General features: G+C 44.5%; 1 protein-coding gene across 1 annotated transcript in view; it reads left to right on the top strand.

Moving 5' to 3' along the window:
* The window catches only part of Slc22a2 (solute carrier family 22 member 2), a 36110-nt gene that overhangs the window by 16333 nt on the left and 8802 nt on the right, over positions 1–10975 (top strand). Inside the window, exons 6-10 of the mRNA XM_031351691.1 lie at positions 667–773; positions 3229–3443; positions 5549–5657; positions 6092–6204; positions 10665–10764. Of these exons, the coding sequence (XP_031207551.1) occupies positions 667–773; positions 3229–3443; positions 5549–5657; positions 6092–6204; positions 10665–10764 (644 nt within the window). The remainder of the gene's footprint in view (positions 1–666; positions 774–3228; positions 3444–5548; positions 5658–6091; positions 6205–10664; positions 10765–10975) is intronic.

The following is a 10975-nucleotide window of genomic DNA, read 5'->3' as shown; positions in this document are numbered from 1 at the left end:
GGAACTCACTCTGTAGACCAGGCTGGCCTCGAACTCAGAAATCCGCCTGCCTCTGCTTCCAAAGTGCTCATCTTTTATCACTCTTCCACCTTATTCATCAAGACAAGGTCTCTCAATCAAACCCAGAGCTCACTGATGAGGCTAGTCTTGCTAGCTAACTCACTCTGGGAATTAGAGTCCCACCCATTCCTACCATTCCCACCCAGCATTTAGATCGATTCTGAGGATATGAACGCTAGTCCTCATGCTTCTACGACAAGTGCTTTAACTGCTGAGCCTTCTTCTCAGCCTCTTGGTACTTTATTCCTACTGAGCTCCAAGTGATGCTGTTGCTGTCCCAGTGTCACAGTCTCAAACCTGAGCTTCCTTTCCCCTCAGCCACAGGGGGGTTCCATATGAGTCCCTCAGGACCACAGAGCTGGGTCTCCATGGTACCCAAGTACACCTTACAAATCACATACCATGTGCAACATAATTGATCTATGTCCCAGGCCCTCTTCTGTACAATGGAGTGAAAAACAGACCCTAACTTCTAGGGTAAAGGCGAAATAAGACAACCCAGGACTGAGCCGACATAGGACTGAGCCCCTGGTGGGTACTCTGTGGTTAAGTGCAGCTGCTGTTCCTGTTAGGACCCAGAAAACCCCCTTCTTGTTCTTCTCTTAGAGCCTGACAGCAGATGAGGATGCTGGCGAGAAACTGAACCCTTCGTTCCTGGACTTGGTCAGAACCCCTCAGATAAGGAAACACACGTTGATCTTGATGTACAATTGGTAAGGATGTCCTTTGTCTTAACTTCAAATTCTCCTGCATTCATACAATTACAGTTGCTCTCATTAAAGAGAGGAAAAAAGCGCACCCTTAAATTATCACTCCAAAATAGCATTACCAGAGGATGTTGACGTGTGGCTCACGGACAGCAGTTTCGCCTGATACCATTTACTTCAGAGAAATGTGAATCTTGGCTTGGGATCGGGACAGAACTTCCAACAATTTATGAAGTGGTTCTAGGCATAATTCTGCTGTTTTTTACTCTGTATCTATATGAAGTAGCTTTATCTGAGTTAAGAATTACAAAAGTAGCCAGGCAGTGGTGGTGCATGCCTTTAATCCCAACACTTGGGAGGCAGAGACCCATGGATTTCTGAGTTCAAGGCCAGCCTGGTCTACAGAGTGAGTTCCAGGACAGCCAGGGCTTTACAGAGAAACCCTGTCTTGAAAAACCAGGAAAAAAAAAAGAATTCCAAAAATATCAGTCAGTTCTGAAAAATATTGAAGATGCACTTTGTCTTGCTGTATCAAATAATCAATATTTAATTATTTACATAAAATAAATATGGGGTTGGAAAGATGGTTCAATGGTTAAAAATACTTGTGGCTCTTAAAAGAGGACCTAAGTTCAGTTCCCAGCACCTACATCATGGTTCACATTGTCTGTAACTCCAGTTTAGAAAGATTGGTCACCATCTCCGGCTCCCATGGGTACCAGATACATATATAGTTCACTTACATGCAGGTAAAACACCGATACATACAAACTGAAAATAAGTAAATATCTTTTAAAATAAGCATGCATATCCATACCATTAACATGCAAATTTTATTTCATCTTAATAATTGATAAAATTATATGTAGACCAAAGAATTGCTTTAAAATTAATTTCTTTGTGATTATTAGTAACTTTTAGATTTATATGCCTATTTTATATGTCTACATGCTAAGAGTCTCATGAAAATATCTTAGGCAAAAAGCAGTTGGGAGTATAAAAATATTTAAGGAGCCCTGGACTATGACCCAGTAATTTTCACTCTCCAAGTCGTTCTAATACATAATCCAAATCGATAAGTATTAGTATAGATTATTTGATCCTGAGTATAGCTCTCCACAGATACCTAAAGCTAGTGAAGAAAGGCCTTTTCCCCTTCTTTCACTTGGAAGAGACAACAAACACTCAAAAGCCCACCCAGGGATGGATGAATTAGACAGCCCTGACTCAACAATGCAGAGACCAGCTTCTCAGGGTTGGCTGTGCTCAGGCACTCTCAGAGCCGTGGGTGTCCGTGTGAGGACGCTCTGAGGAGCCTATTCCCCCTCAGCGAGCACTGCCCCTCATCCTGGCTGCAGAAAAAGACCTGTCCTCACTGGCAAAAGCCACATTTCTCACGGTCCTGTGCAGCAAGGGCAGTGTGGACCTTTGGCCACGGTCTCCTTTCCCTTGCCTGTTAGCCTCAGATTTTCCATTATTTTAAGTTAACAAAATTAGAAACATTGTCAGAAAGCCAGCTGGGACAGGTCGAAGAAGAAATCATTGTGCAAGGAGGCTACATACACTGGGTTTTCAGGTTCATGAAGTTTGAATTAAATAGTCAAGTCTTTACATCCAAACCGCTTTAGAAGACCACAAAGAGGCTCAGAAGCTGCTCAGTAAGGACCTGCCACACAAGCAGAAGGACCTGAGATGGGACACCTAACCCACATAAAAAGCTGCATTAGAAGGCTTGTGCCTGTGATCCGAGTGCTGGGGAGGTGAGACAGAAGGATCCCTGGGGCTTGATGGACGATAGTCTAGACAATCAGGGTGCGCCAGGTTCAATGAGAGACCCTGTCTCAAAAGGCAAGGTGGCGAGAAATAGAGGGAAAGGAAGGAGGTCAACGTATGACCTACACACACAGGTACAATTACACAGACACCACACACATATACACATAATATATAAATAACATTATATTAAATATATATAAATAGATATGGCACTTATATATATGTATACATATGTAAACATATACATATACACATATATACATATATATCCATGTACATATATATACACATATGCATCCAAGTACATATGTACACATATACACCTATACACCCACACACACACACACACACATGCACACATATAAAACAAAGAGAGAACTGATTGACAACCAGGAGTCACTGGCTATCATTCCACTAAGTCACGCCATCAGGACTTCTCAGCTTCTCACTGGGCCAATGAATGAGAAGTTCCCCAACTGTTTGCAGGCCTTCTGCTTCTCAAGTCCCTCTAGCCACAGTAAAACAGTGGGTATAAAAGCAGTGCCACAGATGGAAGGACAGAGAAAAAGTCACGAGCAGAGGTCACTGCTGCTGCCGCCACCCGTTCCTCTTCCCCAACCTGAGGCTCTCCTGGCAGGAGTGCATGCTCAGTGCTCGCTTGACTTTGGCTCTTCTCTTTGCTCAGGTTCACGAGCTCTGTTCTCTACCAGGGCCTCATCATGCACATGGGCCTTGCAGGGGACAACATCTACCTGGATTTCTTCTACTCGGCCCTGGTGGAATTCCCAGCCGCCTTCATCATCATCCTCACCATAGACCGGGTTGGTCGCCGCTATCCCTGGGCCGCGTCAAATATGGTGGCAGGAGCAGCCTGCCTAGCTTCGGTGTTTATCCCTGATGGTAAGTTCAGAGAGCAGGTGGCTTTGAGGAGAGCAAGCCCAGCACAAAGCCTCACTAGAACATCCTGGCAACTCCCTTGACCTCTGTATAATCCTATGCTATAAATGAGGAAAATCCCATATCATCAGCAACCATCTTGTGTCTTTCCTTATGAAACCGTCTGTTTGAGAAAAGGGAAAAGAGGCTGCGAAACAATCCTTTTAGCCACGTGGAACTTCATTTGAGGCCACCATAGATGAGCGATCACTTACAAATATGCCCACAGCTTACTGGTTCTCTGGGACAACCTCTATGGAGTACCCCAGCTTTGGGAACTGGGATCATAATACTATTATAAAAGCTGAGGTGTAACGTTACAAATCTCTTAGAGGTAGAACTATGGCGATAATAGATAGATCGGGAATGTTCAGGAGTGGAGGGGAAGGGAAGAGCCTCTCAGAACAAGAGAACTCTCTGTGTGCATGTGTCCAGATCTACTTAGAGTAGCTGCTTTGCCAGCCATGGACTCTGGGTGACCATGCTTTTTAAATGCAGTTTCATTAACTGGTATAGGTGTCTACTCTGGGAAAAATATTGATAATGGAGGAGGTTATATGCATGCTGGTGGGGCAGCTGTGGGAAGTCTGTACTTTCTTCACTTTGCTATGAACCCTAAGCTATACTTTAGGCTTCATCTAAGTTTTGTGTTTTGTGGTGTCTGTTTGTTTGTTTGGTTGATTTTTTAAAGATTTATTTTATTTATCTATGTGTATGAGTACACTATAGCTGTACAGATGGCCATGAGCCATCGTGTGTTATTGCTGGGAACTGAACTCAGGACCTCTGCCGGCCCCGCTTGCTCCGGCATCATTCACTATAGCTGTCTTCAGAAGCACCAGAAGAGGGTGTCAGATCTCATTACGGGTGGTTGTGAGCCACCATGTGGTTGCTGGGATCAGAACTCAGTACCTTTGGAAGAGCAGTCAGTGCTCTTACCTGCTGAGCCATCTCACCAGCCCGGTTGAAATTTTTTTTTAAAGATTTTGCTTATTTTTCTTATATACATAATGAGTTCACTGTAGCTGTCTTCAGACACACCAGAAGAGGGCATCAGATCCCATTACAGATGGTTGTGAGCCACCATGTGGTTGCTGGGAATTGAACTCAGCAGGACCTCTGGAAGAGCAGTCAGTGTTCTTAACCACTGAGCCATCTCTCCAGCCCCTAAGCTATACTTTAAAATACGTTCGTATATGTATATCCTATGCATGTCTGTATGTATTTTACATAATATTTTAACATATATGTGTGTATATATATGTATGTAAATATACATATATATACACACACACACACATATATATTCATGTATACATATGAGCATAATGTCACCCACAGTCTGTTGTTTTGTTTGCTATAAGCCTTCAGACTGGAAAGAGAGTGATGTTTGCTTTTCCTTCCATCATGTGACTTCTATCACATATGTATATATGTATGTATATATGTATGTATGTATATATGTAGGTGTGTGCACATGGGTGCATAAGGGGTGTCTGATCCCCTGGAACTAGAGTTGCAGGCAGTTGTAAGAAGCCTGCTGGGTCCTTTGTAAGAGCAGCAAGTGTTCTTAACCAGTGAGTCCTTTCTCCAGTCCTACATTGTTTAAAAGAGAGATCATTGGTCCTGGAGAGATGGCTCCACATGTAAAACAGTTCCTATGAAAGTATGAGGGCCAGAACTTAGATCCTCGGAACCCACATGAGTCCTGGCAAAGACATAGGACCCCTAGAGTAAGGTAACTAGTTAGACTATCTCAATTGGTGACCTCTGTTCAAGTGAAAGATCCTGCCTTGTTATATAAGGGGCAGGTTGAGGGAGGAAGACCCATGACATCAACCTCTGACCAGCATGCAGATGCTTGCATGCACACACACACAGAAAATGTTAGACCTGCATCTATGGTTAGAGCAGAGGTTGCTACATTTGTCTCATATCTGTAGAGAACTATTCTTGCGTCCCCATATCATTCTGCAATGTGAAGTTTGTCCTTCCAAGTCCACTCTGGAGCCCTGTGTGAGGAAAAGTGATCATATGTACAGTGCATGAGTTTTGGGTTTCCCCCTCAGATCTACAGTGGCTGAAAATTACCGTCGCGTGCTTGGGTAGAATGGGCATCACCATGGCCTACGAAATGGTCTGCCTGGTCAACGCTGAACTGTACCCCACATACATCAGGTGAGCGGAAACACTCGGGTTTGGGCTAGAGAGCCTTACTTCTCAAAGCACAGTGAGGGAATAGGTAGGTGGTCAAAGGCAGTAGCCAATAGTTCACACTCAGTCTTACAGGCTGAATAACACCAAGAAGCCACAGGACTCAGGAGCATGACCACAATTCAGAGAGTGACCAGCTGAGTGGTTTACAGCAACCACAGACATGGCAATGGTCAGATGATAGAAGGAAAAGCAAATGTCACTCTCTGTCCAGTCTGAAGGCTTAGAGCAAACAAAACAACAGACCATGGGTGAGATTATGCCCACCCATCATTTCTGCACGTTGAAATGAACAGAATCAATGGCTGTCCGTTCTTAGACACTTAACAGCCTAGGGAGTACAGTGGTAGGTACCTCCTACAGGAAGTTAAAGGCTAAATCAGTTTCCTGTGACTTAGGAATCTCGGTGTCCTCGTCTGCTCCTCCATGTGTGACATTGGCGGCATCATCACACCTTTCCTGGTCTACCGTCTCACCGACATCTGGCTGGAGTTCCCGCTGGTCGTATTTGGTGAGAAAGCACCATAGCTTTAGTTACTAGTGATCAGTAACATTAGTGGTATTATTTTGATGCTCTCAAGTTAATACCAACACTGAGCTATGGAACTGAGACCTTAGAAGTACAAATTGAAGGCAAGATGAGAAGAAAAGACATTTCCCTGAGGCACTCACACCCCTCCCCAGTGACGTCCATCCTTCTCAGGTCTGTCAAAGAACCCTTCTGCTTCCATTCCCCAAGCACTCTTACTTCATACTTCAAAGACAGATGTTTAAAATTTCAAAACCCAGCTAGTACGGAATTCACAACTAATAGCACGTGTCAACAAGACAGAGCCCATGTGTTGATCCTCACCCCACCTCTACCTTTCCCCCAATGGAGTTCAGGATAAGGCATGGCATGGCCCTTTCTGCTATTGCCAGGGGAGTCAGGAGCTAATGGGAATCACCCAGCTGCTTCCTAGCCCTCTCCCTCCCTCCGAACTAGTAAGTGGATAGAGTATGTCAGCCTTTATAGATACTGATCACAAAATCTAAAAGGGTCCCAGGGACCCTGAGCACCCCCATTCAGTCACTGTGCACTGCCCTTTGCCCTGCTGCAGACTTTGGGACAACTTCCTGCCTACATGTGCCTACAAGAATGACTGTGGATTCAAATCCAGGCTCACATTCACCAGCTCAGGTTGACTCGAGCGCCTCAGTACACCACTTCAGTCTACGTTTAGATCCACTCTGAGAAGCTTTTAGACTTAATTAAAGCTATGTTTTCCCCAGGATATGTCACACTGGCTTTTCCCCTGGACTACCTGGCAAATGCACCCACTACTGCTCTCTTGGAGCTACATGTTGCCCCCTTTATTTACCTTGGTTTGTTCCCTCCTTTCCCTTGGTCTTGATTTGTAAGAGGGAAGTTCTCCACACTGGAAGGCCTGCCAAGCAAAGTTTCAAGCTGTTGCTATGACTTTCCATCAAAACAGACCCGGTGAATTTTTCCGAGTCCCATGTTATTAACAAGATGGCCAACACTGATAGCACATGAACTCTTTACCCTGAGATAAGCAGAGCTACCAGGCCCAAAACTCTGACTCTCAAGCACTAGCTGAGGGGTCAGCAGGACATTTCTTGACATCAAATAGGGGCTCCATGTTTCTGTAACCACCACTACTGAGCGAGTCTAAGAAAAGTCTAGGCACATATGAAGTGGTGTGGATCCTGACCCATTTCACCTTCTACTGGAGGACAAAAAGGACTGTATTTCAAAGACTGTAACAAACTCAAAGACAGTCCCCAGTTCACCTCTGCAAGGCTTTTGGTCAACTTCCTTTGCTCACCTTTAATCTGGTGGCAAGAAGGTAACTAAGATTCTTCTTTCCTCCCTCCATCTCTCCTCTCTTCTTTCTCCTACTATTCATTGTCCTCCTCATCATCATCATCATCCTCTTCTTCTCCTCCTTCTCCTCCCTCTCCCTTCCTCCCTCCCTCCCTCCCTCTCTGTCTCTATGTATCTTTCTCTGTCTCTCTGTCTCTCTGTCTCTCTGTCTCTGTCTCTCTCTCTCTCTCTCTCTCTTTCTCTCTCTCTCCCTCTCTCTCTCATTAGCTATTTCATCTAAGAAGCCTAGAATTACTGGCTAAGAGCTCATTGGTGGGCCGGGTGTGGCTCAATGACACCGCATTTGCTTGGCACAGGCACAGCCCCAGTGCCATCCATAGCAGCAGGACAAAATAGACCACAATCACACAGAAAGTGGGCAATGCTATCCTGGTTAACAGGGATGATTCTTGCATTTATAAAAAGCTAATCATATGATCTACTATTCACTGGACCTCACTGTCTTCAAACTCAGAGCTAGAGAGATGTGTTAAGGCACTCCTGTGATCACAGCACTTGAGGAAGCAAGTACAGGAGGATCTGGGTTTCTGACCTAGTTTCATTTCCGTTGCTGTGACAAAATACCCTGACAAAAGACAACATAGGGAAGAAAGGCATTTGTCATAGCTTACAATTCCAGGTCACAATCCACATTGTGTGGAGGTTGTAACTTTAAGCAGTGAGTCCCATCACCCACAGTCAGCAGAGATCAATGTGTGCATGCTCACTTGTTTGCCTAGGCTCACATGATTTTTCAGTCCTTATACAACTGCCTTGCCTAGGGAATGGTGCCACCAACAGTGGGCAGGGTCTTCCCACATCAACTAAGTTAAGACAATCCCTCATAGAGATACCCACAGGCCAACCCAATGTAGGCAAGATTCTCAGAGACTCATTGAGAGTCTCTTCCCTGATTCTAGGTTATATCAAGATGGCAATGAAAGCTAACCATCACAGCTATGTAGTGAAACCCACTAAAGGAAAGGACTCTGAGTCAGCTGAAATAGCCGAGTCTTGCTTGCATTTGTTGCTCATTACTGTATAGATCATCCTAAGAGGCTTGAGGGATCCAGAGAAGTTAGTTATGTTCACCCATGCTCATAGTTCACACCATGGATCGGGCCTCATCCTAAGGGCTTGGCAAGCATTTGTTCGCGTCAGTCAGAACAAGCCTATAAGGTACATCATGTCACTTGACAAATGGCAGGAAGCCAGAGTCCTCTCAGGACCTCACCAGGTCCTCAGACCAGCCAGGAAGCAGAGTCAGACATCAGCACTGGGCTTGTGCTTCAGCACTGTGCCCTGTGGGTTAATGTCTGCTTTTTCTAAAGAGAACTGGAGTCCAGAACACAGTTCTGTGAAACCCCAAACTAATGAGGAACTAGTGCCCCATTTGCTACCTTCTGTTATGGGGTAGCAGGGGGAATCAAAGCACACTTCTTAAAGTTATGTATCTCCAATTTAAATCTAAAAGCCAAAAATATTAGTGTGGTTACTATTAAAAATTACAACTAGAGACTTAAACAAAGGAACAAAGAAATGTGTGTGGCCATCTCCAGCCCAGTGGTCAACCACTGAGTTGGGCCTGCAATGCTTTTCCATACTGAAGATTGAACCTAGGGCCTTATATGTGCTAAGCAAGCTCTCTACCACTAATACACACCTTGAGGGTGGAGAGGAGGTTAAGACTGTTCTAGATTCCTTTATGTTACTTGTGATAAAACAAAACAAAACAAAACAAAACAAAAACAAACAAAAAACGCTCTGGCCAAAAGCAGCTTAGGATTTATTTAGCTTACACTTCCAGGTCATAGTCCACCACTGAGGATCTCAAGGCAGGAACTCAGAGACAGGAACCACAGAGAAACCCTGCTTCCTGGCTCACTCACTGGCTTCCTCTGCTACCTTAGCCCAGGCCCACTTGCTTAGGAATGGCACCACCCACAGTGGGCTGGGCCCTCCTACATCAATCATCAATGGAGAAAATCTCTCACAAAGGTGGCCACAGGCCAATCTGATCTGGGCAATTACTCAAATGAGATTCCTCTTCCCAAGTGACTCTAGGTTGTGCCAAGTTTACAATAAAAACTAACCAAGGAGCTGAGTGATTCTCCAGTGATTAGGAGCACTAGATGTTCTTGCAGAGGACCCAGATTTGGTTCCCAGCAGCCACATAGCAACTAATAACTGACTGGAGGATTCAATGCCCTCTTCTGGGCTCAGAAGCACTGTACCATGTGGTACACCAACATACATGCAGGCAAACTACCCCATACACATAAAGTAAAATGTTTAACTATTTTAATTAAATAGCACAGAGACAGTGCCTCATTATGTAGGTCATATTGATCTTGAATTCACAGTTCTTCCCTTTACTCTCTCCAGTGTTAGGATTACAGGTGAGTACCACCATTCTCAAGGCTCTCTGAACATCTGGGCTTGAACTAAATGGCTTCATTATGCTTTGTGATAGTATTGTATAGGCATTAATAAACAATGTGTTGTTCCTTTACCAAAAGGACTTGATTATATTGATTCATGGTGTGTGTGTGTGTGTGTGTGTGTGTGTGTGTACACATATCTGCATGGATGAGGACTTCTGTTCTCTCCTCCTACCATGTGGGTGGGTCCTGGGGTTGAACTCAAACTTAGCAGAAAGCTTCTTGACCCCACTGAGCCATCTTGCCAGTCCTCATGCAGTTACTCTTGTTGGCTAGCAATGGTCCAATTTTCTGACTTGTTCCCAGTGCTAAATGCTTTATATTGGCAGAGTTGTGTTCTTCTTCATATGGTTAAGTTTCTCTTTCCAGAGTTATTTTCTAACTCTGAAATTTCTTAACTCTGTGGCAATGTCCCATAGCCTAGAATAACCTTGACTCAAAATGTTAAGTATTTCATTTCCCTAAAAGGATTTGTAACCCAATGGTGTTTGACTTTGGCTGTATTATTTATGGTGGAAAATAGGGTGTTGAGAGGTGGCGAGGGAGTCTATAAATAAGAATGGGAAAACATACACCCCCCCCCAAAAGAGAGAGGGAGACAAGGAGACCCTAATTATAGAGACTGCCTTTCGGCTCTTGATGTGATTCTCATCTGTGTCTCAGCTGTGGTTGGCCTAGTTGCTGGGGGACTCGTGCTGTTGCTGCCTGAGACCAAAGGCAAGGCTCTGCCTGAGACCATCGAGGATGCTGAGAACATGCAGAGGTAGGAACCTGGGCTCCCGAATGAACTCCACCATAGACATTTAGAGACACTTCTGGCTCTGACTGGGGAGAAAAACTAGCTTGAATTCCACATCTCATATCAAGGGATCAAAGCAAATGACATCAAAGCATTAAACATCAAACAGAGACAAGAAGTTAGTGAGAATGCCATAGGAGGATTAGTTATAATTCACAGCCTCATAATGGGCAAG

The sequence above is a fragment of the Mastomys coucha genome, unplaced genomic scaffold, assembly GCF_008632895.1.
Source record: "Mastomys coucha isolate ucsf_1 unplaced genomic scaffold, UCSF_Mcou_1 pScaffold5, whole genome shotgun sequence".
Classification (NCBI taxonomy): Eukaryota; Metazoa; Chordata; class Mammalia; order Rodentia; family Muridae; genus Mastomys; species Mastomys coucha.
This window is presented reverse-complemented; position numbering and strand designations above follow the sequence as displayed.